The 26,655-nt window shown below is 43.9% G+C and overlaps 1 protein-coding gene across 3 annotated transcripts in view; it reads left to right on the forward strand.

Moving 5' to 3' along the window:
* TDRD10 (tudor domain containing 10) overlaps positions 1 to 26,585 on the forward strand; it is a 54,064-nt gene extending 27,479 nt beyond the window's left edge. For all 3 annotated transcript variants that reach the window (XM_070467420.1, XM_070467421.1, XM_020887396.2), the window contains 7 exons: positions 18,046 to 18,088; positions 18,618 to 18,708; positions 19,080 to 19,227; positions 19,459 to 19,604; positions 19,828 to 19,982; positions 25,895 to 25,965; positions 26,162 to 26,585. In XM_070467420.1, the coding sequence (XP_070323521.1) occupies positions 18,046 to 18,088; positions 18,618 to 18,708; positions 19,080 to 19,227; positions 19,459 to 19,604; positions 19,828 to 19,982; positions 25,895 to 25,965; positions 26,162 to 26,194 (687 nt within the window). In that variant the 3' untranslated portion in view covers positions 26,195 to 26,585. The remainder of the gene's footprint in view (positions 1 to 18,045; positions 18,089 to 18,617; positions 18,709 to 19,079; positions 19,228 to 19,458; positions 19,605 to 19,827; positions 19,983 to 25,894; positions 25,966 to 26,161) is intronic.
* The last annotated feature ends 70 nt before the right edge of the window (positions 26,586 to 26,655 follow it).

Below are 26,655 nucleotides of genomic sequence, written 5' to 3' on the forward strand. Positions count from 1 at the left end.
CATCAAAAGCTGTGGGATATGTGCTCTAGAGCCCACATGCTACAACTATTGAGCCCATGTGCTGCATATACTGCAGCACATGCACCTAGAGCCCGTAATCCATAACGAGAGAAGCCCCGGCAATGAGAAGCCTGCTCACCACAGCGAAGAGTAGCCCCGCTCGCTGCAGCTAGAGAAAGCCTGTGCGCAGCAACGAAGACCCAGTACAACCAGAAACATAAAAAAGGTGAATGTAGCAAAAGCAATACTTATGGGGAAGTATGTAATACTGAATGCTTAAACGAGCAAAGGAGACATGGTGAAAATAAATGAGCTTATAGTTGATTGAAGTAGGTAAAAATAAAAATAAACCCAAATAAGGAACAGACAAAATTAAAAAAAAAAATCTGTTTATTTGGATGTACCAGGTCTTAGTGGAGACATGCAGGATCTTTAATTGTGGCATGTGGGATCTAGTTCCCTGACCAGGTATCAAACCCTGGCCTCTTGCATTGGGAGTACAGAGTCTTAACCACTGGACCACCAGGGAATTCCCAGCAAAAATTTTAAAACAAAGTTGTTTAAAATTTAAAATTTTGTGGACTTCCCTGGTGGTCCAGTGGTTAAGAATCTGCCTGCCAGTGCAGGGAACATGGGTTCTATCCCTGCTCCAGGAAGATCCCACGTGCCACAGGGCAGCTAAGATCGTGGGCCGCAACTGAGCCCACATTCTAGAGCCCGCGAGCCGCAACTGCTGAAGCCAGTGCATCTAGAGCCTGCGCTGTCTGTGCAAGAAGAGAAGCCACCGCAATGAGAAGCCCATGCACAGCCAGGAAGAGTAGCCTCCACTCGCTCCAACCAGAAAGAAGGCCTGTGTAGCAACTAAGGCACAGTGCAGCCTTAAATAAATAAATAAAAATAGCATTTCTTCTTTCCCTTTTATAAAAAAAATTTTAATTTTTTTTTTGTAAATAAAGCTGTAGCTATACGTCAGTTATAGTTCCGTAAAACTGGAGGGGAAACTAGAAGCATAAAAAACAAAGCTTCAATAGAAGGGATCAATAAAGTCAAAATTTGATTCTTTAAAGAGATTAATGAAAAAAACTTTTGGAATGATTAATTAGAAAAAAGGAGAAAAGGTAATAAATAAACATTAAAAAAGAGATCATAACTATAGATGTGGATATTAAAATATAAGGTAATAAATTTGAAAACTTAGAAGAAATGGACACGTTTTTTAAAGTATATCATTTTCAAAACTAATATAAGAACCTGCCAGTCCTATATCTGTAAAGCAGTTGAATCAATGTTTAGAATTGTCTTGTAAAGAAAACACCAAGCTATGATTGTTTTTTTTTTTTTTTTTGCTGTGATTGTTTTATAGGCAAATTTACTGAATTTTCAAGGAACGGAAAATTCCAATATTATATAAATTCTTCTAAGGAATAAAAGAGATACTTGCTAGTTCATTTTTTGAGGCCAATATAACCCTGATAACAAATCAGACAGGAGATTATGAGAGAGAGAAATTGCAGGCTGGCTTCTCTCACATGAATACACACGTGATGTTTCTAAACAAAATATTGGCAAAATGAAGTCAATATTGGCTGATGAAAATTGTAATGGCAATTGGATTTTTTTCAAAAAATACAGAGATTTAACATTAGAAAAATGATAAATCTGGAGTTCCGTGGTTGCCTAGTGGTTAGGATTCTGGGTTTTGACTGCCATGGCCTGGGTTCAGACCCAGGTCAGGGAATTGAGATCCCACAATCAAGCCTTATGGTAAGGCCAGAAAAAAGAGAAAAATAAAGAAAGGAAAACAATAACTCTTTCACTACATTAACAGATTAAAGAATGAAAACCATATAATCACTTTAGACACAGCAAAGCATTTGATAAAATTCAGCACTAATTTATGATTTAAAAATAAAGATTTTTAGCAGCTCGAAGTGAAAAGTTATTCTTAACCTGATAAAGGCTATCTTCTAAAACTTTACAGAAAATAATATTTCAACAGAAAAACATTATAAGCATTCTCATTAAAAATAGGAATAAGACAAGGATATACTTTTATCTAGTAAGTTAAGGAAAATAAGTTAAAGGCATAAATACTGGGATAGGAGAAACAAACCTCATAATTTACAGATGTTTCTTTATATAGAGAAACTTAAATAATACATAAATTATTAGAAACAACATTTTAGTAAGGTAGTTGGATATATATCAGATATATATAAATCAGTTTTATTTATATTTCCATGAATAAACAACAGAAAATAATTTTTTAAATATAACATTCATAAGAGCAATCAAAAAAATTAAGATTCATAGAAATGAACCCAGTGAAAGGTGAGCATGGCCTATGGGGGAAATAAGTTTTATTGAAAATCTTTAAGGAAGTCTAAAATGGTCAAAGTTTCATGTTTGTGCATAGGAGGACAGAAAAAGAGTTATTTAAGAGTCATTCTCCCCAAATTAATCTGTTGATTCTGCATAATTTCAATAAAAATTCCCACAGGTTTTCCCAGGAATGGAACAGGCTAATTCTAAAATTTATGTGGAAAAAAAAATAAATAAAATTTATGTGGAAGTCCAGAAGCCTGTGAATATTTAAGACCAATAAAATACAATAGAGAGTCCCCCAAAAGAGGCTCTTGCAAATGGAGAAACTATGACTATTCCTGTAGAGCTGTACATCTCTGGTGAAAGGACAGACACTTCAGTTATTGAATCTGGACAATTGCTTTTTTATGTGGAAAAATATGAAATTATATCCATGCCTTACCTCATACACAAAATTAAACTCTAGATGAACCATACTTACATGTAAAAAATAAAGCTTTAAAACTTTTAGGAAAAAGAAGAATCTCCTTACAACCTCAGAGTAGGATAAGGCTTGTTAAGGCATACAGAGAGAAAGAGGAGTGATAAATTAAAATTATGAACTTACTTTCATTGAAAGATAATACAAAGGAAGATAAATTGAATCCAAAAAACTGGAAGAAGATATTTGCAATAATATAACTAACCAGGAAAGGGGTCAGCAGACTTTGGCCAGTGTCTCTCTGTCTGCTTTTGTGCTGCTGGTGAGATAAGAATTTGTTTTTCTTTCAATTAAACTTTTCTTTTTGAGGTAATCATAGATTCACATGGAGTTAGTTGTAAGAAATAGTACATAGATCCCCTGTACCCTTTCCATGGTTCCCCACAATGGTAACATCTTACAAAACAATTTCACAACCAGGATATTGACACTGATACAGTCAAGATACAGAACATTTCCATCACTACCACAAGTATCCTTCCTTTTGCCTTGCTATAGCCACACCCACCTCCCACCCATCTCCATCTCCACCTCTGCCCCTGGAACAACTGGTCTGTTTTCTATTTCTTCAGTTTCAAGAATGTTATGTGAATGGAAAAATATTGTATGTAACCTTTTGCGATTGGCTTTTTTCTGTCAGCATAATTTTTGGAGATCATTCAAGGGCTGTTGTGTATACTAAAGTTTATTCCTGCTGAGTAGTATTCTATGGTGTGGATGTACACAGTTTGCTTAACCATTTACCTATTGAAAGAGATCTACATTGTTGCTAGTTTTTGACTATTACAAATGAAATTTGCTGTAAATCTTCATGTATAACGTTTGTGTGTTTCTTTGGGATAAGTGCCCCAAAGTAAAATTGCTGAATAGTATGGTCATTACATGCTTCCTTTCTTAAAAAACAGCCTAACTGTTTTCAATGACTGTACCATTTTAATTTTCCACTATGAATATATGAAGGGTTCTCAGATACCCCTCCAGGATGTCATTTTTTAATTTTAGCCACTCTGATAGGTATATTTGTGATATCTTATTACAGTTTTAATTTGCATTTCCCTAATGCTAATGCTATTGAAGACCTTTTCATGTGCTTATTTACTATTTGTATATCATCTTTGTTGAAATATCTTTCTTGCAAATTTTCTAATTGGATTGTTTGGGTGTTTTGCCATTGAAGTTAGAGAGTTCTTTATGTATTCTAGATACTCAGTTCAGTTCAGTTGCTCAGTCGTGTCCGACTCTTTGCGACCCCATGAATTGCAGCATGCCAGGCCTCCCTGTCCATCACCAACTCCCGGAGTTTACTCAAACTCATGCCCATCGAGTCAGTGATGCCATGCAGCCATCTCATCCTCTGTCGTCCCCTTCTCCTCCTGCCCCCAATCCCTCCCAGCATCAGGGTCTTTTCCAATGAGTCAACTCTTCGCATGAGGTGGCCATAGTATTGGAGTTTCAGCTTCAGCATCAGTCCTTCCAATGAACACCCAGGACTGATCTCCTTTAGTATGGACTGGTTGGATCTCCTTGCAGTCCAAGGGACTCTCAAGAGGCTTCTCCGACACCACAGTTCAAAAGCATCCATTTTTCTGTGCTCAACTTTCTTCACAGTCCAACTCTCACATCCATACATGACCACTGGAAAAACCATAGCCTTGACCAGACTGACCTTTGTTGGCAAAGTAATGTCTCTGCTTTTTAATATGCTATCTAGGTAGGCCATAACTTTCCTTCCAAGGAGTAGGCGTCTTTTAATTTCATGGCTCCAGTCACCATCTGCAGTGACTTTGGACCCTAAAAATAAAGTCTGACACTGTTTCTACTGTCTTCCCCCCCATCTATTCCCCTTGAGGTGATGGGACCAGATGCCATGATCTTAGTTTTCTGAATGAGGAGCTTTAAGCCAACTTTTTCACTCTCCTCTTTCAAAACTTTCATCAAGAGGCTTTTTAGTTCCTCTTCACTTTCTGCCATAAGGGTGGTGTCATCTGCGTATCTGAGGTTATTGATATTTCTCCCAGCAATCTTGATTCCAGGTTGTGTTTCCTCCAGCCCAGCATTTCTCATGATGTACTCTGCATATAAGTTAAATAAACAAGGTGACAATATACAGCCTTGATGTACTCCTTTTCCTATTTGGAACCAGTCTGTTGTTCCATGTCCAGTTCTAACTGTTGCTTCCTGACCTGCATACAGGTTTCTCAAGAGGCTAGTCCTTTGTTGGATACGGGATTTGCAAATGCTTTCTCCTACTCTGTAGCTCATTTTTTTTTCCATCTTCTTAATAGGATTTTTTTGTAGAACAAAGGTTTTAAATTTCAGTGAAGTCCAGTTTATCTATTTTTCCTTTTATGAAGCTTTTGTTGTCAGGTCTAAGAACTTTTTGGCCAGCCCTAGCCCAAGCACATGGAAAGATGTTCAACATTGTTAGTATTGTTGTTGTTCAGTCTCCCAGTCATGTCCGGCTCTTCGCGACTTCATGGACTGCAGCACACGAGGCCTCCTTGTCCTTCACCATCTCCCAGAGTTTGCTCAAACTTCTGTCCATTGAGTCAGTCATGCCGTCCAAACATCTGGTCCTCTGTTGCCCTCTTCTCTTCTGTCCTCAATCTTTCCCGGTATCAGTGTTTCTTCCAGTGAGTTGGCTGTTTGCGTCAGGTGACCAAAATATTGGAGCTTTAGCTTTAACATTAGTCCTAATGAGTATTCATGGTTGATTTCCCGTAAGATTGACTGGTTTGACCTTTGCTGTCAGAGGGACTCTCAAAGAGTCTTCTTTAGCACCACAGTTTGAAGGCATCAATTCTTCAGTGCTCTGCCTTCTTCATGGTCCAGCTCTCACAACTGTATATGACCACTGGAAAGACCACAGCCTTGACTATAAGGACCTTTGTAGGCAAAGTGATGTCTTTGCTTTTCAGCACACCATCTAGGTTTGTCATAGCTTTCCTGCCAAAGAGCAGTCCTCTTCTGATTTCATGGCTGCAGTCACCATCCACAGTGATCTTAGAGCCCCAAAAGAGGAACTCGGTCACTACTTCCACCTTTTCTCCTTCTATTTGCCATGAAGTAATGGGGCCAGATGCCATGATCTTGGTTTTTTTAATATTTAGTTTTAAGTTGACTTTTTCATTCTCTTCCTTCACCTTCATCAAGAGGCTGTTTATTTCCTCTCCGATTTCTGCCATTAGAGTGGTATCATCCGCATATCTGAGTTTGTTGATGTTTTTCCCGCCAGTCTTGACTGTAGCTTAGGAATCGTCTATCCCGGCCTTTCTCGTGATCTGCTCAGTGCGTAAGTTCAACAAACAGCCCTGCTGTACTCCTTTCTCAGTCCTGAACCAGTGAGTTGTTCCACACTGAGTTCCAGCTCTTGCCTCTGGACCTGCATACAGGTTTCTCAGGAGACAGGCAAGGTGATCTGGCATTCCCATCTCTTGAAGAGCTTTCCATAGTTTGTTACAGCCCATACAGTCGAAGGCTTTAGTGTAGTCGATGAAACAGAGATAGATGTTTTTCTGAAATTTCCTTTGCTTTCACTGTGATCCAGTGAATGTTGGCAATTTGGTCTCTGGTTCCTCCGCCTTTTCTCAAGCTTAGACGTCTGGGAGTTCTCGGTTCACCTAATGCTGAGGCCTAGCATGTAAGATTTTGAGCATGACCTTACTAGCGTGGGAGATGAGTGCAACTGTCCAGTGGTTTGGACGTTCTTTAGTACTGCCCTTCTTGGGAACTGGGATGAGGATTGACTGTTTGACATTAGGAAAATGCAAATTAAAACCATAATAAGATATCACTATATATCTATCAGGCTAAAATTAAAAAGTGACGTCCTGGAGGGGATGCAGAGAACCCTTCATATGATGGGAATGTAAAATGGTACAGAGATTTTAACTTTTAAAAAAAAGTTATATGGCTTTACAGTGTAAAGCCTCTTTTAATTTTGAGTTAATTTTTGTATATGCTTTGAAACTTAGCTTGAGTTTTATTTTTTTTTCCTATGTTCAGTTTTTCCAGCACCATTTCCTCCATTAAATTGCTTTTGCAGTTTTATCAAAATTGGGCATGTTTGTGTGGACCCATTTATTTCTTCATCCTCCTTCATGGATCACAGCCTTGTCGTGGCAAAGGGACTTGTAACTCAGTGAAGCTATGAGCCATGCCGTGTAGGGCCACCCAAGACGGACGGGTCATAGTGGAGTCCTGACAAATTGTAGTCAAATGGAGGAGGGGTGGCAGACCACCCCAGGATTCTTGCCTCAAGAACCCCATGAACGGTGTGAAAAGGCAGAAAGATACGACACTGGAAGGTGAGTGAACGCCCCAGGTGGGAAGGTGTCCAATATGAACTCAGGGAAGAGCAGAGGGCAATTACTAGTAGCTCCAGAAAGAGTGAAGACACTGAGCCAAAATGGAAATAACGCTCAAATGTGAATGTGTCTGGCGGTGAAGGTAAAGTCCAGTGCTGTGAAGAACAGCATTGCATAGGAACCTGGAATTAACATTAGGTCCACTTATCAAGGTAAGCTGGATGTGGTTAAGCAGGAGCTGGCAGGAGTGAACATCGATAACTTCAGTTCAGTTCAGTCGCCCAGTCATGTCCGACTCTGCGACCCCATGAATCGCAGCACGCCAGGCCTCCCTGTCCATCACAAACTCCCGGAGTTGACTCAAACTCATGCCCATTGAGTCGGTGATGCCATGCAGCCATCTCATCCTCTGTCGTCCCCTTCTCCTCCTGCCCCCAATCCCTCCCAGCATCAGGGTCTTTTCCAATGAGTCAACTCTTCGCATGAGGTGGCCAAAGTACTGGAGTTTCAGCTTCAGCATCAGTTCTTCCTAGGAATCAGTAAACTAAATGATCTCAGTTAATTTCCAAGGCAAACCGTTCCGTGTCATGGTAATCCAAATCTGTGCTTCAGCACTAATGCTGAAGAAGCTGAATGGTTCTATGAAGACCTACAACACCTTCTAGAATTAACACCAATAAAGATGTCCTTTTCATCATAGGGGATTGGAATGCAAAAGTAGAAAGTCAAAAGATACCCAGAGTAATAGGCAAGTTTGTTCTTGGAGTACAAAATGAACCAGGACAAAGGCTAACAGTTGTGTCAAGAGAACATGCTGGTCATAGCAAACACCCTTTTCCCATAACACAAGAGACAGCTCTACACATGGATGTTACCAGATGGTCAGTAGTGAAATCAAACTGATTATATGCTTTGCAGCTGAAGATGGAGAAGCTCTATACAGTCAGTAAAAACAAGTCCAGGAGCTGACTGTGTTTCAGATCATGAGCTCTGTGTTACAAAATTCAGGCTAAATTGAAGAAAGTAGGGAAAACCACTAGATCATTCAGGTATGATCTAAGTCAAATTCCTTATGATTATACAGTGGACATGATAAATAGTTTCAAGGGATTAGATCTGATAGAGTGCCTGAAGAACTATGGGCAGAGGTTCATAACATTCTACAGGAGACAGTGACCAAAACCATCCCAAAGAAAAATAATGCAAGAAGAAAAGTGGTTGAGGAGGCTTTACAAATAGCTGAGAAAAGAAGAGAAGCAAAAGGCAAGGGAGAAAGGGAAAGACATACCCAACTGAATGCAGAGTTCCAGGGAATAGCAAGGAAAGATAAGAAAGGCTTCTTCAATGAACAATGCAGAGAAATAGAGGAAGACAATAGGATGGGAAAGACTATAGAGATCTCGTCAAGAAAATTGGAGATAGCAAGGGAACATTTCTTGCAAGAATGGGCATGATGAAGGACAGAAACGGTAAGGACCTAACAGAATCAGACGAGATTAAGAAGAGGTGGCAAGAATACACAGAAGAACTAAACAAAAAAGGTCTTAATGACCTGAATAACCTCGATGGTGTGATCACTCAACTAGAGCCAGACATCCTGGAGTGTCCAGTCAAGTGGGCCTTAGGGAGCATTATTATGAATAAAACTAGTATAGATGATGGAATTTCAGCTGAGCTATTTAAAATCCTAAAAGATGATGCTGTTAAAGTGCTGCACTTAGTATGACAGCAAATTTGGAAAACTCAGTAGTGGCCACAGGACTGGAAAAAGTCAGCTTTCATTCTATTCCCAAAGAAGGGCAGTGCCAAAGAATGTTCAAACTACTACACAATTGCACTCATTTCACATACTAGTACGTTTATGCTCTAAATCCTTCAAGCTAGGCTTTAGCAGTATGTGAACTGAGAACTTCCAGATGTACAAGCTGGGTTTAGAAAAGGTAAAGGAATCAGAGATCAAATTGCCAACATCCACTGGATCATAGAAAAAGCAAGGGAATTCCAGAAAAACACCTGCTTCATTGACTACGCTAAAGCCTTTGACTATGTGGATCACAACAATTTGTGGAAAATTCTTAAAGAGATGGGAATACCAGACCACCTGACCTGCCTCCTGAGAAATGTTTATGTGAGTCAAGAAGCAGCAGAATTGGACGTGGAACAACTGACTGGTTCAAAATTGGAAAAGGAGTACAACAAGGCTATATATTCTCACCCTGTTTATTTAACTTATATGCAAAGTACATCATGCGAAATGCTGGGGTGGGCGAATTGCAAGCTGGAATCAAGATTGCTGGAAGCAATATCGACAGCCTCAGATATGGAGATGATACCACTCTAATGGCAGAAAACAGAGGAACTAAAGAGCCTCTGATGAGGGTGAAGGAGGAGAGTGAAAAATGTGGTTTAAAGCTCAACATTCATAAAACTAAGATCATGGTATCTGGTCCCATTATTTCATGGCAGATAAAAGGGGAAAAGGTGGAAATGGTGACAGATTTTATTTTCTTGGACTCCAAAATCACTGGATGGTGACTGCTGCCATGAAAGTAAAAGACACTTGCTCCTTGAAAGGAAAGCTACAACAGATCTAGACAGTGTATTAAAAAGCAGAGACATCACGTTGCTGACAAAGGTCTGTATAGTCAAAGCTGTGGTTTTTCTAGTGGTCATGTATGGATGTGAGAGTTGGACCATAAAAAAGCCTAAACTTCAGAGAATTGATGCTTTTGAACTGTAGTGTTGGAGAAGACTCTTGAGAGTCCTTTGGACTGCAAGGAGATCCAACCAGTCAATCCTAAAGGAAATCAATCCTGAATACCCTTTGGAAGGATTGATGCTGAAGTTGAGGCTTCCATATTTTGGTCACCTGATGCAAATAGCTAACTCATTGGAAAAGACCTCGTGCTGGAAAAGATTGAAGGCAAAAGGAGAAGAGGGCAGCAAAGGATGAAGATTGTTAGATGGCACCACTGACTCAATGCACATGAATTTGAGCACACTCTGGAAGATGGTGAAGGGCAGAGGAGCCTGGTGTGCTGCAGTCCGTGGTGCCACAGAGTCTCACAGGACTTGCGGCTGAACAGCAACAGATTTCTGGGTCCTCAGTTTTGTTCCATTGGTCTACATGTCTAACATCTCATATATCTCAGTTACTATAGCTATAAGAAATATTGAAATTAGGAGCTTCCTTCTACTTATTGTTTTTCAATATTGTTTTAGCTGTTCTAGTTCTTTTGCCTTTGTATATAGATTTTAGAATAATCTATACCCACAATAATTTTGACTGGAGTTTTTTTTTTTTTAAGCTTTTAATTTTGTATTGGGGTACAGCCAGTTAACAATGTGATGGTTTCAGGTGAACCGCAAAGGGACCCAGCCATACACATAAATGTGTTCATTCTCCCCCCAAACTCCCCCTCCAATCCAGGCTGCCATGTAACATTGAGCAGAGTTCCATGTGCTATACAGTAGGTCCTTGTTAGTTACCCGTTTGAAATATAGCAGTGAATACCTGTCCATCCCAAACTCTCTAACTATCCCTTCCCCCCCCCCAGCAACCACACCTTTGTTCTCTAAATCTGTGACTCTCCTGCTGTTCTGTAAGTTCATTTGTATCATTTCTTTTTAGATTGCACATATAAAGGATGTCAGATGATATTTATGCTTCTCTCTCTACTCAGCATGACATGTTGCTGCAAAAGGCATCTTTATTCTTTTTAATGGCTAATATTCCATTGTATGTATGTATTGCATCTTTATTCATCCATCTGTTGATGGACATTTAAGTTGCTCCCATGTCTTGGCTCTTGTGAACAGTGCCGCAGTGAACCTTGGGGTGCGTGTATCCTTTCGTGTCGTGTTTTTCTCTGGATATGTGCCCAGGAGTGGGATTGCAGGGTCATATGGTAGCTCTATGTTTAGTTTTTTAAGCCACCTCCATAGTGGCTGTACCAGTTTACATTCCCATCAGCAGTGTAGGAGAGTCCCCTTCGTTCCACCCCTCTTGACTGGAGTTTTGATAGCAATCGCTTTAGACTCATGTGTTAGTTTAAGGAGAATTGGTATCTTTATTATATGTTGGGTCTTCCAATCCATGAACATAAATACACAGTATGTATTTCTATTGACTCAGACCTTTTTTAAAGATTTCTTTAATCAGATTGTATAGTTTACAGCATACAAGTTCTAATATATTTTATTAGGTTGACACAAGTATTTAATTTTATTTGAGTGATTATAAATGACACCGTATTTTTGGTTTCTGTCTCCTTGCTCATTGGTAGTATATAGAAATACAGTTTTTTTTAATCTTATATCCTGTTACTTTGGTGAATTTATTAGTGATAGGAATTTGGGGTTTTTTTTGTAGATTTCTTGGGATTTTCTGTGTAGACAATAATGTCATTTGCAAATAAGCCCAGTTTTATTTTATTATTTTTCCTTTCTGATCTGTATGTCCTTGTTTCTTTTTCTTAGTACTGGCTAGATTCCCAGCATTCTGCTGAAGTAGAGTAGTGAGTGTTGGTATCCTTGCCTTATTCTTTTAGGGTAAAAAGATTCACTCTTTCACAATAAAGTATGATATTATAGGTTTTTGGATGGATATTCTTTATTAAGTTGAGGAAACTGTCCTCTATTCCTGTTTTTCTGAGAGTTTTCTTTTTTTAAATCATGAGTCATTGTTATCTTTCTTATGATTGCTGTCACAAAGTACCAGAAACTGGGTGGCTTAGAACAACAGAAATTGATCGTCTCATAGTTCTGGAGGCTAGAGGACCCAAATTAAGGTGTCAGCAGGGCAAAGGTCCCTCTGAAACCTGTGGGGAAGTTATTCCTTGCCTCTTCCTAGCTCCTGGTGATTTGCCAATACTCGGGTGTTCTTTGGCTTGTAGGTGTGTCATTCCAATCTTCTGTTTTCACATGACATTCTCCTTGTGTGACTTCATATTGTCTTCCCTCTGTGTCGGGCTCCACGTTCAGATTTCCTCTTTCCATAAGGACATACTGGTATTGGATTAGGACCCACCCTAGTGACTTCGTTTTACCTCTTACCTCTATAAAGATCCTGTTTCCAAATAAGGTCACAATCTGAGTACTAGGGGTTTGGAGTTCCACATATATTTTTTGAGGGGGCAGAAATAATTCAACCTATAACAGATATTGAATTTTCAACATTTTCAGCATTTAACAGATGCTGAATTTTGTTGAATGATTTTTTCTGTATTGAGTGATATGATCGTGTGATTTTTCTTGTTTAGCCTGGTTAATATGGATTACCTTGACTGATTTTTCAGATATTGAACCAGCCTTTCATTTCTGGACTAAAACTCACTTGGTCATGGTGTATAATTATTTTTACATATTGCTAAATTCTATTTGATCATATTTTGTTACTGGTTTTTGCACCTATTTTTCATGAAGGATATTGTTCTTTTGTGGGTTTTTTTTGTGTGTGTGTGATACTATCTTTGGTTATAATATCATGGTAATACTAGTCTGGCATGCTGCAATCCATGGGGTTGCAAAGAGTAGGACATAACTGAGCAACTGAACTGAATACTAGTATAAATTCATTCTATAAAATGAATGAGGAAGTGTTCCCTCCTTTTGGGAAAGATTGTATAGAACTACATTAATTGTTCTTTAAATGTTTGGTAGAATTCTCTAGTAAAACCATCTGAGCTTAGAGATTTCCTTTTTCTTTTATTTTTCCTTTTTGGCTGTGGGATCTTAGTTCCCCAACCAAGGACTGAACCTGTGCCCCTGGCACTGAAAGTGCCAAGTCCTAACCACTGGACTGCCAGGGAATTCCCGAGATTATTTTTTTAAATTAAGAGTTCAATTTCTTTAACAGTAATGGGGCTCTTCAAATGTCTATTTCAGACTGGGTGAGTTTTGATAGTTTATAGTTTTTGAGAAAGTGGTATATTTTGTATTAAGTTGTCAAACTTCATGTTTGTATTTATGTGTAGCGTTGTCCTTTATGTTCCCTTGTTATCCTTTTGATATCTGTGAGGTGTATATTGATATCCCATTTTGTTCCTGATTTTGGCAATTTGTGACTTCCTTTTCTTTTCAGTCTTACTGGATGTTCATTCATTTTGTCGGTCCTTTCAAAGGTTCCAGCTCTTTGTTTTATTGATTTAGCCAGAAATTTAACGAAATCCAAGTAAATGGGAAAAAAGGAGCAGTTAATTCCTGGAGAAGTTTGCATAAGGAAAAGAATAATCATAATACATTTTTAATATTTAAAATTTTCATGGTACATAACTTGATTCAGCAGCAGTTGACACTTACATAGTCACATAATAATGAGAACACTGGAGGGTTTGAGCACGGAATGACCTAACCAGATTTAACCAATTTATACTAAAAAATCACCTATTGAAGTATCGAATTATTACATAAAATGCATCCCTTTTAGGTGTACAGTTTGATGAATTTTGAGAAGCGTGTGCGTCTGTAACCACCGTCACAGTCATAGACCTTTTCAGTTGCCCCAAAGATTCTCTTGTGCCCTTCCCCGGCGTCGTGGCCCCAGGCAATGACTGATCTGCTTTCCATCAGTTTAGATGAGATTTACCCTTTTCTAGAGTTTGGTGTAGATGGACTCCTGCCATATGCGCTTCTTTGTGTCTGGCTTCTTCCACTCAGCAGAATGTTATTGAGAATCATCCATGTGGTCACACCATCAGCAATTCTTTTTTTTATTGCTAAGTTGTATTCTGTTGTATGGCTGTGCCAGTTAGTTCATCTGTTCTCTTAGATTTAGGTTTTAAAGGGACCCTGTGGAATAGACTCCAAGGGCCTGGAAGCAGAAGACCTGTCTTGGGTGGTACAGGTAAGAGATGCAAATGCCTGTTACCACGGCCCCAGTGTCGCAGGGCAAGCACATCCCTGCCTAGGACCGCAGGTGTCCTCGGCAGGAAGGCTCATCTCCCAGATGCCTGCGGGTTTGCCTTCTCAGTTCCTGCAGGCCTCTGCTCAGTGGTCGCTCCCGCCCCCACGCTTGCCCTCTTGTCCCGTCTCCTTGCCTTGTGAAGCTGCTTTGCCCTTAGGGTCATCGACCTTATACTTCTTTGTATACTTCTTGTCTCCTGCCCCCACCAGAGTGTGAGCTTTGTGATGGCTGGGTCCAGAACGAATGCATTGTGTAAATATGTGCGGAGTGACTCGGTGTAGCTCCCCAAGATCAAGGCCTGTGTCTGTCGTCTTTGTCGCTCTGTGCCCAGCACGTCGAAATGCAAGAAGTGCAAGGTGGTACTGGGTGGCAGGAAAGCAGTTGATGGTTAAAGCTCTAAGTTTTAAATTTCCACTAGGATATGCCCTTCAGGTAGCTCCAGTGTGGTTCCCCAGGTAGAGACAGGGCCTTAAAAGTGATGGTCCAGGGTGGCCACTGCAGGCCAGGGGTGTGGCAGTGAGCAACCCCGGGGGGGCCACCACTATTCGGAGTGTCACATGAGGTCAGTGCTCCCAGCCCCCCAAAGCCTTCTGGCCATTGACCTTTGTGTGCCCCGTGACTTCTCTTCCACTGCTGAGACTTACCTGCAGGATTCTGGAGCAGGCCACCTCTTGGACTGCTTGACCGGCTGGTAGCAGTGTCCCAGAACAAAGCAGACCGTTAACAGCTGTTGACTGATCGGGGTGTAGAGTTACTGCGCTCGTGGCGACAATAGAAGTTAATTAAAATCGGCTGGTTTGGCAGCTCCTGAGATACTGCCTCGATTGCTTGCAGCTTCTAGGTGGCCACTTCAGTGTTATGCATATCCTGAAATTTGAAGTTTGTTTTTGAGTGACGTGTCTGCTGTGGTGGTTGGATGATAATTGTATAGATTTTCCTCTGAAACTGAATTTCACAAACTGACCAAATAGGCTTATTCTATTTATATCTCTCAAATCATTAGGGAATAATAATTAGACCCAGAATGGTTTCCAATGTTTCTGTATTAATAGTAATTTTTAGCTTGAAACCCCTGCTGATAATTGGTTCTTGAGATTGGTATATGGAATTGCCTTGCTAAGTGCTGAGTCACTTCTATCGTGTCCAACTCTGTGACCCTATGGACCGTAACCCAGCAGGCTCCTCTGTCCAGTGAGGATTTCCCAGACAAGATTGCTGGAGTGGGTTGCCATTTCCTTCTCCAGAGGATCTCCCTGACCCAGGTATTGAACCTGCATCTCTTAAACATCTGTCTCCTGCATTGTCAAGAAATTCTTTACCACTAGTTCCACCTGGGTGAAAAAAAAAAGGAAATGGCAACCCACTCCAGTATTCTTGCCTGGAGAATCCCATGGACAGAGAAGCCTGGTGGGCTACAGTTCACAGGCTCGCAAAGAGTTGAACATGACTGAGGGACAGCATCACCTGGGAAGCCCTGTTCAAATAAAAAGGCAACTTCTGTGCTTGGCCAGGGGAGCATTCTTAACCCTGTCACTTGCCGTGTCATAGGTTAACAGCAGGGGTAGAATGATTTCGCGTGGAGACTTCATCTGGGCCCCCTTGGTTGACTGCGCGCGTTTGCCTTCACGGAGGGCTCCCTCTGCGGGCTCTGTGACGATCGCGGTGCTATGTGAACCTGTTTAAACCCAGCAGCCGGTGCTGCTGCTGTCCTGTCCTGCTGACAAGACGCCAAGGAACCAGGCCACAGTTAAGGAGCTCGATCCTTCAAGTTCGCGATCCAAGATGGGAGCCCAGTCTAACTCCAGAACCTGCACTTTCAACCTCTCTGTTTGAAAATTTTATTCATTTATTGGCTGCATTGGGTCTTTGCTGCTGTACTTGGGCTTTTTTCAGTTGTGGTGAGCAGGGTCTACGCTCTAGCTGTGGTCCGTGGGCTTCTCATTGCGGTGGCTTCTCTCGTTGCGGAGCACAGGCTCTAGGGTGTGCAGGCTTCAGTAGTTGTGATGCATGGGCTTAGTTGCCCTGCGGCGTGTGGGATCTTCCGGGACTAGGGGTTGAACCTGTGTCCCCTGCATTGGCAGCTGGACTCTTAAGCTCTGGACCATCAGGGACGTCCCTTAACCTCTCTTCCATTTATCAAGCATCTGTTTTGTTTCATGTCCTGAATAAATGCTGGCCAAGGTAGATCCTCACATCAGGTATGATTCATGGTATTGAAGAGGAAACCAAGGTTTATATTAAGAATTTGCCCCAGTTCATTTCTCCACCCTCCCTCCTCTCTCTCTCTTTCCTTCTGTCTCTTTCTCTCATATATATTTACTAAGAGTTTAACATGTCTCAGACACTGTTCTGGGCCCTGAGGTTTCCTTGGCCATGAAGGTAGCTGTCAGAAGAGAGATGTGGTTCACATCAGGCTTAAATTCCAGTGGAAATACACATACAGTAAACCAGTAAAAAAGTGAATAAATAAGAAAATGCCCTCCCCTCCAAAAAAAAGAGGAAAAAGAAAATGTCAGATAGTGTTACCAACCAGGGTTCTTGACCTCCTTAATCAATAGAAATTGATTAGAGGCCAGACAAGAAATTCAGGAGAGGCTTTACTGGGTCCCCTTCTGCACCAGGCTCTCTTGCTAGTTCCCCAGGGGGGATGAGCCGGGTCCTTATATTGGCGAGCAGGGGCGTGTGCAGGGCTCAGGCCAGAGAGGCGGCTTAGGTGGTTAGCCCATGCCTTTGTGCATGGGGCAGCTTCAGCACCCTGCTTTTGCTCCCAGTCTTCAGAAGTGGCGTTGGGTTTTGGGTTTCCCATCTTTTTCGTATCTTGTTGTCCATGATTCTCCCTGACCGCACATGCACGCAGTTATTTTTAGTCCCTTAGCGTTTCCTTGTATTTTATTGGAGGAGACATTTGTCCAGGTGTGAGCGCTGCAGCAAAGGGTCCCGGCCCCAGCCTGTCTCAGTAGTAACAAGCAAACATAGGACTAAAATGAGGTGACATGATGGAGAAGAGAGGGGCCACTGAAATGGTTCTTAGGGAGTCCTCTATGTGAGGAAGTGATGGCTGAGATCTGGATGAAATGTCAGTCAACCGTGGGAGGACCAGGAAAAGAACATGCTAGACAAAGAGACTGCCTACAAATGCCTCAAGAGCGAGTGGGCAGAGAAGAGGTCAGTGGAAGGAGGGTAGATCATGGTGGCCTTGGTGAGCCCATGTGGGGACTTTGGGTTTTCTCTGTAAGCACAATGGGAAGGTGCTTGGCGGCCACGTAACAGGGGCAGAGAGCGCGGGTGGGGGGTGGTTTGGTGGTGAGAGGATGAGGGGGGCCCCCGTATCCAGTCGCTTCCAGTTTTCTCCTGATGAAGAGGCAAGTTCACAGGGTGGGTGTTGGGTGGGAGGTGTGGAGGGTTTGAAGACAGGAAGGGGTGAGGTGTCATCCATTGGAGGGAAGGAAGGAAACTGACTAGGGGCTTCTGGAAGGATTGTGGTGTGTCCGCTGGAGAACTGTGGCCGTGTGTGATTTTGGGCGGCAGGGAGCGTGGGGGAAGCAGGAACATAGCTGGGCAGGCAGATCTGTGGGTGTAACCAGGGCGGGGAATTTCCAGATCAGGACAGTTGACAGAGGGAAGCCAGTGTGGCTGGGGGCTGCAGGTCTGTAGTCTGTCTCCACGCAGACCTGCACCAGAGTACCCATCCCTACCTCTTTCTCCTCCTCTTTCTCGGAGAAGTGCCCACAGCGGCCTCGGGGCTAAGCAGTGCTGGGCTTCTGTGCCTTCAGGTCCTGGTGAGCGTTCCTGGAAGCGTGCCCTCCCCCTCCCCCCGCCCTGCTCCTGAACCTCCTGTCTTTACTTGGCTCAGGATCTCCTGAGAGAATGGAGAAAGCGGGGTCGGGGGTTCCCCAAAGTCAGCTGAAGCCTGTGTCAGTCCAGGGGCTGTTGCTGCTCTCATCCGAATCTACTTGGAGAGACCCAGTATGTAAACAGTGAGATGAACACCGCCATGCCTCAGTGATGCCTTTTCTCTTTTTCCCTAGATTTCAGAGAAGGCCTCTGCTCAAGGGTTTGCTGGAACCACTGGTGAGATTCCCCAGCTGCCATCTGTTCCCAGGACATGTCTTTGCAGTTCCCAATTTACCTCTCCCAGCCTCCTTCCAGCTTTATCCCGCATTGACCCCTCAGTGTAGAAAATATTTTTATTCCTCTAGGATGCTTTTTTTTTTTTTAAGATTTTTTTTTTGATGTGGACCATTTTTAAGGTCTTTGTTGAATTTGTTACAACATTGCCTCTGTTCTGTGGTTTGGTCCCTTGGCTACGAGGCATGTGGGATTCTGGCTTCCCAACCAGGGACTGAAAATACACTCCCTGCAGTGGTGGGTGAAATCCCAGCCACTGGACCACCAGGGAGGTCCCTGGGATGCTTTGTTGACTAAAGAAGATCATCCAGCACACCCTCCCCACCCACCTGAAGGTCTAGAGGCTGAGACCAGGAAGGATGTAGCTGCACCGCCCATCTCATCCTACCTCTGGGGTCTCTTGAGGGGGAGGTGGGGGGCAGTCCTCTGAGACAGCCGTGGTGCCTCCAGGACTCCACTTTCTGCCTTCCAGCTTGTCCACAGCTCACTCCTAAAGCTTCTGGTGAGCCCTGTGAGACAGAGAAACCCAAGACAAGCTTCTTTGCAGTTCCCATGGAAATGAGGTGAGTGGAGGTGTAGAGACCACCAGCAAATGGCAATTGCAGACATCTGCTTGGTCCCTAGAGGGTGGGGCAGGGATGGTATGGTGGTGGGGAATCAAGTTTTCGGAACTCCTGCATCAGACCCAAGCACTAAGGCCGTGACCCACCGTGACTTACAAAGTCCGTCTCCTTTTCTGTATGGCGATGGCCTGGGACTCTCCCCACCCTGGATGCCCGGAGATCAGTGTGTCCGAGGCACTTGTCTTGTCCCCACCCTGGGGAGGGCCACAGCCCTCTTGTCAAGGTGACTCTCCTGCCCAGCATCCCCAGGACGGGCGTTGGTCAGACCGCTCTGCGTTCACCCCCTTCCCTCTGTTCCCTGCTCTTCACAGAGGGTCCTTCTTGGTGCTGCTCCTAAGGGAATGTTTCCGAGACCTGGGCTGGCTGGCCACCATCCCCAGTGTCAGCGGGGAGGTGGGGCTGTTGGTGACCAGTACTGTCCCTCAGACCCCCTTCTTCTGGGCCATGCACATCACCGAGGTACGGGCTTATTGGTGGATCCCTCCTCGCGCAGCCCCACTGGGGTGAGTGTGGTGGACATCCAGAGGGGCCGCACTTTGATGCCTGGCAGCCTGCTCCCTCTCCCACCTCATACCTCGGGTTCCCTTGGGGTGGGTGGATCAGTGGTGCTGACGTAACAGGTGATACCTGCCAAGACAGACGTGTGATGCAGGCAGGCAGCGAGGCCCGCGGCGTTTGTACCGTCCACAGACACTGCACCGGAACATGCTGGCCCTGTTCAGCGCCCTGGCCGAGGCGGAGGAGCAGCAGCCCTACCTGCATGACTCGGCGGTGCGGCGCGGGGCCCGCGGTCTGGCCGAGTACCACCTGGGCAGTCACGGGCCGGCCTGGAACAGGTACATGCCGGGCAGGGCTGGAGGGTCGCTTCTCCATCCTCCGGACTCCCGTGTCTGCTGCTGCTGCTGCTTCTCTCAAGGTCATTCCTTGTGATCACCTCTCCACCCAAGGCGGGAGCAGCATAGGAAGCTCTCTTTCCTCCCAGACCTCCCAGCCCTCTCCATGAAGACTGCTCTGTGTGGCTCCAGGTGGGGCAAACCTCTTCTCCCTCCCTCCGGCCAGGTGCTGGGTACTGGACCGCGTGGACTCCTGGGTGGTGGTCATGTTCGTGGATTTTGGCCGATCGGCCACCATCCCGGTGCAGTCCCTGCGCGCCCTGGACAGTGATGACTTCTGGACCATCCCCCCCCTGACTCAGCCCTTCATGCTGGAGAAAGGTAAGGCGCCCTCCACCCTCCTGCAGAGGACCCAGGGGACGGTAGATGCTGTGCGTTCCTCCAGGCACCTGTGCGGGAATGGCTTCTGCGTAGGGGCCGCCAAGGCCCTGAGGATGCCTTCCCTTTGGTCTTTGTTCTTTTGGTCTCACCCTAGTTTTCAGCATCTGCCCCTTGCTGAGCTTTCTTGAGAATTTGGTTTTCATACCTGGTCTCTCCAAACAACAAGATCTGGAAGGGGACCTCAGGTGCTGCCTAAAGGCTGAGTTCTCTGGGTGGGGTGAGGGGAAGGCAGGCCTCCCACTCTTGCTTCTGCCGGAACTGCTCAGTTTCCATCTATTTCATGTACATTGAGTTTTGCTTGAGATTTCTTCAGAGAAGGATTTTTTGTAGAAGAAAAGTGGTATTTGAAGACCAATGATAGGGGTTAGAGCAGTGGACTCAAGGTTGTTCCCTCATGTGATATTTATTACTTTTTTAATTGAAGTGTAGTTGATTTATAGTACTGTGTAGTTTCGGGTCTACCGCAGAGTGATTTAGTTATTGCTGCTGTTGTTCAGTCGCTGTCATGTTTGACTGTTTGTGATCCCATGGGCTGCGGCGTGCCAGGTCGCCCTGTCCCACGCGATCTCCCAGAGTTCACCCAAGTTCATGCCCATTGAGTCAGTGATGCCATCTGACCATCTCATCCTCTGTCATCCTCTTCTCCTTTTGCCTTCAGTCTTTCCCAGCATCAGTCTTTTCTAATGAGTCGCCTATTGACCAACTCAGGTGGACAAAGTATTGGAGCTTCCAGCTTCAGCATCAGTCCTTCCAATGAGTATTCAGGGTTGATTTCGCTTAGGATTGACTAGTTTGATCTCCTTGCTGTCCACGGGGACTCTCAAGAGTCTTCTCTAGACTACAGTTCAAAAGCATCAATTCTTCGGCATTCACCTTTCTTTATGGCCCAACCTCTCACATCCATAGTGGAAAGTCCATAGCTTTGACTCTACAGATCTTTGTTGGCAAAGTGATGTCTTTGCTTTTTAATATGCTATCTAGGTTTGTCCTTTAGTATGTTATCTAACCTTCCTTCCAAGAAGCAAATGACTTTTATTTCATGGCTGCAGTCACCATCTGCAGTGATTTTGGAGCCCAAGATGACGAGAGAATCTGTCACTACTTCCACTTCTTTTGCTTCTATTTGCCATGAAGTGATGGGACCAGATGCCTTGATCTTAGTTTTTTTAATGTTGTTTTCACTCTCCTCTCTCATCCTTATCAAGAGGCTCTTTAGTTCCTCTTTGCTTTCCTATCATTAAAGTGGTATCATCTGCAAATCTGAGGTTGTTGATATTTCTCCCAGCAATCTGATTCCAGCTTGTAACTCATCCAGCTCAGTGTTTCTCATGATGTACTCTGCATATAAGTTAAATAAACAGGGTGACAATATACAGCCTTGACATACTCCTTTTCCTATTTTGAAACAGTCAGTTGTTCCATACAGGGCTCTAACTGTTGCTTCTTGACCTGCATACAGGTTTCTCATGAGACAGGTAAGATGGTCTGGGATTCCCGTCTCTTTAAGAATTTTGAAATTTGTTATGATTCACACAGTCAAAGGCTTTTGTGTAGTCAATGAAACTGAAGTAGATGTTTTTCCGAAATTCCCTTGCTTTATCTGATCCAATGAATGTTGGCAGTTTGTTCTCTGGTTTCTCTGCTTTTTCTAAACCAAGCTTGTATGTCTGGAATTTCTTGATTCAAGTACTGCTGAAGCCTCTGAAGGATTTTGAACATAACTTTACTAGCATGGGAAGTGAACGCAATTGTCCAGTAGTTTGAACATTCTTCAGCGCTGCCCTTTGGAATTGGGATGAAAACTGACTGCTTCCAGTCTTGTGGCCACTGCTGGGTTTTCCAAATTTGCTGACATGTTGACTGCAGCAGCACTTTAATGCCATCATCTTTTTGTATTTTAAATATCTCAGCTGGAATTCCATCACTTCTATTAACTTTAATTGGCAGTAAGGCTTCCTGAAGCCCACTTGACTTCACATTCCAGGATGTCTGGCTCTAGGTGAGTGACCACACCATTGTGGTTATCTGCCATCAAGACCTTTTTTGTGTAGTTCTTCTGTGTATTCAGTTTTATGTGTGTGTGTGTATACTTATATCTATCTTTAAGTTTCTTTTCCATGAGAGGTTATTACGGGATGTTCACTGTGGTTCCCTGTGCGTGCATGCTCAGTCATTTAGGTAGTCTCTGACTTTTTGAGACCCTGTGGACTGTAGCCTGCCAGGCTTCTCTGTCCATGAGATTCTCCAGGCAAGAATACCAGAGTGGGTTGCCATGCCCTCCTCCAAGGGATCTCCCTGACCCCAGGATGAAATCCATAACTGTCTGTGTCTGCTGCATTGCAGACGGGTTGTTTACCCACTGAGCCATCCAGGAACCCCCATAATTCCTTGTGCTATATTTTAAATCCTTGTTGTTTACCTATTTTACATATAATGATATGTATCTGTTAATTCCATACTCCTAATTCATCCTTTCCCCACCCCATCGGTAACCATAATTTTATTTTCTGTATTTCTAAATCTGTTTTGTAAATAAGTTCATGTGTATTATTTTTTAGACTCCATTTTTAGTTTTTTTTAAATTTTTTTTTCCATTTATTTTTATTAGTTGGAGGCTAATTACTTTACAGCATTGCAGTGTTTTTTGTCATACATTGAAATGAATTAGCCATGGATTTACATGTATTCCCCATCCCGGTCCCCCCTCCCACCTCCCTCTCCACCCGATCCCTCTGGGTCTTCCCAGTGCACCAGGCCCGAGCACTTGTCTCATGCATCCAACCTGGGCTGGTGATCTGTTTCACCCTAGATAATGTACATGTTTCGATGCTGTTCTCTTGAAACATCCCACCCTCGCCTTCTCCCACAGAGTCCACAAGTCTGTTCTATACATCTGAGTCTCTTTTTCTGTTTTGCATATAGGGTTATCATTACCGTCTTTCTAAATTCCATATATATGTGTTAGTATACTGTAATGGTCTTTATCTTTCTGGCTTACTTCGCTAGACTCCATTTTTAAAGGATATCACATAATATTTGGCTTTCTCTATCTGACTTCACTTAATATGATAATCTCTAGATCCATCCATGTTGCTGCAAGTGGCATTATTTCTTTCTTTTTTTGTGGTTTCTTTGTCCATTCATCTGTTGATGGACATTTAGGTTGCTTTCATGTCTCAGCTATTAGAAATACTACCGCTGTGAACATTAGGGTGCGTGTCTCTTTTATTTATTTGGCTGTGCCGTGTCTCTGTTGCGACTTGCGAGATCTTTTCAGTTGCAGCAGTGAATTCTTAGTAGCAGCATGCAGGATCTAGTTCCCTGACCAAGGATCAAACCTGGGCCCCTGGCATTGGGAGTGTGATGTCCTAGCCCCTGAACCCCCAGGGAAGTCTCTGGGGCACATGTATTGTTTTGAAGTGGGAGTTTTTGTTTTTTCTGGATATATGCCCAGGAGTAGGATTGCTGGATCATATGGTAACTCTATTTTTAGTTTTTTAAGGAACCACCATACTGTTCTCCAGTGCTTTCCAGGTGACTCTGTGGTGAAGAACCCACCTGCCAAGGCAGCAGAAGGGAGTTCGATCGCTGGGTGGGGAAGACCCCCTGGAGAAGGAAAAGGCAACCTACTCCAGTGTTCTTTTTTTTTTTTTTTTTTTACTCCAGTGTTCTTGCCTGGGAAAATCTCATGGACAGAGGAGTCTGGCAGGCTACAGTCCAAGGGGTTGCAAAAGCATCGGACCGAATCTAACAACTGAACAACAACAACAAATACTATTTTCCACAGTGGCTGCACCAATTTATATTCCTACCAACAGTGCAGGAGGGTTACTTTTTCTCCACATCCTCTCCACCATTTATTATTTGTGAACTTGGTGGAGATGGCCATTTCGACTGGTGTGAGGTGATAGCTCACTGTGGTTTTGATTTGCATTTCTCTAATAATGAGCTATGTTGAGCATCTTTTCATGTACCTGTTGGCCACCTCTGTGTCTTCTTTGGAGAAATGTCTGTTCAGGTCTAATGCCCATTTTAAAAATAGTTTTATTTATTCAGTTATTTTGGCTGTGCTGAGTCTTTGTTGCTGAACAAGCTTTTCTCTAGTTGCAGTAAGGGGGGGCTGCGCTAGTTGTGGTGCGCATGCTTCTCATTGTGGTGGCTTCTCTTGGGGAGCACAGGCTCTAGGGCCATGGTTTTCAGCAGTTGCAGTTCCCGGGCTCTGGAGCACTGGCTCAGTAGTTGTGCATGAGCTTAATTGCCCTGCAGCAGGTGGGATCTTCCTGGACCAGGGATGGAAACTGTATCTCCTGCATTGGCAGGCGGATTCTTTACCCCTGAGCCACCAGGGAAGCCCCTAATGCCCATTTTTTTAATTGGGTGGTTTGTTTTTTTGATGTTGAACTGTATGAACTGTTTGTATATTTCTGAAATTAACCCCTTGTTGGTTGCATCATTTGCCAATATTTTCTCCAAGTCTGTCCATTGTCTTCTTGTTTTATGGTTTCTTTTGCTGTGGAAAAGCTTTTAAATTTGATGAGGTTCCATTGGTTTATTTTTGCTTTTATTTCTCTTGCCTTGCGAGACTGATCTAAGAAAATATTGCTACGATTTTGTCAGAGCATGTTTTGTGTTCTCTTCTAGGAGTTTTACGGTGTCATGTCTACGCCTAAGTCTTTAAACCATCTCGAGTTTATTTCTGTTCATGATGTGAGGAGGGGGTTGTTACTTTAGATCTGGACACCTGTGGGGCCTCGGTTCTGCAACCTTGAAATGGAGAGGCCACTTCTTTGCTCTGGCTGTTCTCGACACTGGGGTTTAAGTGAGATGTGAAAGGGTGAAAGAACGCTTTTAGGGGCTGAGGAGATGTGATGTGATGAAACACACACACACTAAGATGGAAAAGCACCTCCACAAAGCGCAGAGCCAAGCCTCCCTGCTGGGCTTATGGGCTTGTACCCAGCGGTGAGGGGGCACCACCCAGAGGTCGCCTTGGGTCATTGCATGAAGAGGCTCAGCCTGGGGACTAACAGGCAGACAGGGCTGGGCAGCTTCTGGAAGGCCGAAGCTGACTGCTTGGGTGCTGGAGGGTTCCCCAGAGTAAGGAGCCCCCTGCCTTCTGAGAGCAGCTCCAAGCCTGTCAGGGGCCAGAGTGTGCAGCCCAGATGGGGGGTGGCTCAGCTCTCACGTGGACTGTGGTCCTGAGGCTGGGTGGGCAGGTGTACAATGTTACGGATGGGGAAAGTAAGGCTCAGAAAAATGAAAGGGACTTCTTCATGTGTCATAGTAAGAAAGCGGCCTAGGTGGGGGTAGAATTGAGGTCTACCCCTTGATATGAGCCAGTTGCATGCTTACAAACAGCCCCAGAGTATGGGGGCTGGGGGTAATGGCAGGAGCTGAGTAAGGGCAGACCAGATAAAGGTGAGTGTCTGACCAGCGCCCTGGCCTGCGTTGTCCCAGCAGGTAGGAATGCTCGCTCGTCATGGTATAAAGGCTCTCTGTCTTTTAACTTCCATCTCTCCAGCCAAAACTCAGAGAGTTGAGTGAACCGTTTTCTGTCCCCAGAATTTCCATTAGGAAATGTACAATCTCAGATACCCGTAATCATTTTAACAAGTATAATGCTTCCTTTTATGTGCTCTCACTTTGCCCTCCCCCTCTCCTCCCTCTTCAGTGCTGATTATCTCATGTTATCCTGGCAGCTAGGAGTGAGCTCTGACTAGCAGAGACTTGTCCACATGAGTTGGTCTGCAGCCAGAACCCTTTCCTGCAGCCCCAGCCTCTCACTTCCCTCCCTTGCTCCTCCTGCCGGACCAAGAAATACCAAGGTTTTGTTCTTGTATTTTGTTTTGCAGGTATTTTGAGTTCAAATCAGGTTATCCATTGCATCCTCAAAGGGAAAATCACTGGTGCTTTGAACTTGGAGGTAACTTCCCTGTGTCTGCTGTTCCTTCCCTCCCACCCCAGGATCTCAGCTGGAGCCATCCCCCGGCTTCGGCCTGGATGCTGCATATTTACCTGTCATTCCTGTAGAAGAAGCAAATTGAAGTTGTCCAGGGGTTGGGTGGACTGCCTAGGGGGCGGTCCTTTCTTCCCACTCAGATTTTCTCTTTCTCTTCCAGTCGCACATCCTGAAGTTTGAAGAGTTTAAGTGACGTGGCTACGATCAGCATGTTCCCTGTCCTGTCTAGATTCTGCCCACTCTGCCCTTTCACTCTTGAGGCCTTGGGGATGACAAAGGCCACAGTGGTGCCCAGGACTTCTTGGATTCCCCCAGCTCACTTCTCAATGTGTCGTGTGTCTTCACCATGAACATTTGAACCAAACAGGGAAGCTTCCATGAGGTTGAAAGTCTGGTGTAGACAGTGTATTCTTTCCTGTCTTTTTTTTTTTTGTAACCCCAGAACATGATATAAGTTGCCCTGACAGACTCTGGAGAATGGAGGGGCCCACTGCTTAATTTTCCTGGCATTCCATTGTAGAATCATGTACGGAGGATCTAAACATTGATCTGTTGGCTTGGTGAATAAATGTTGGCATACTTCACATTTGGGGTGATTGATTCCTATCTAGCCACCCCTCCCCAACCCTGCCCACTAAAACTGAAGCCACAGAC

The sequence above is a fragment of the Odocoileus virginianus genome, chromosome 5 (genome assembly GCF_023699985.2).
Source record: "Odocoileus virginianus isolate 20LAN1187 ecotype Illinois chromosome 5, Ovbor_1.2, whole genome shotgun sequence".
Lineage (NCBI taxonomy): Eukaryota > Metazoa > Chordata > Mammalia > Artiodactyla > Cervidae > Odocoileus > Odocoileus virginianus.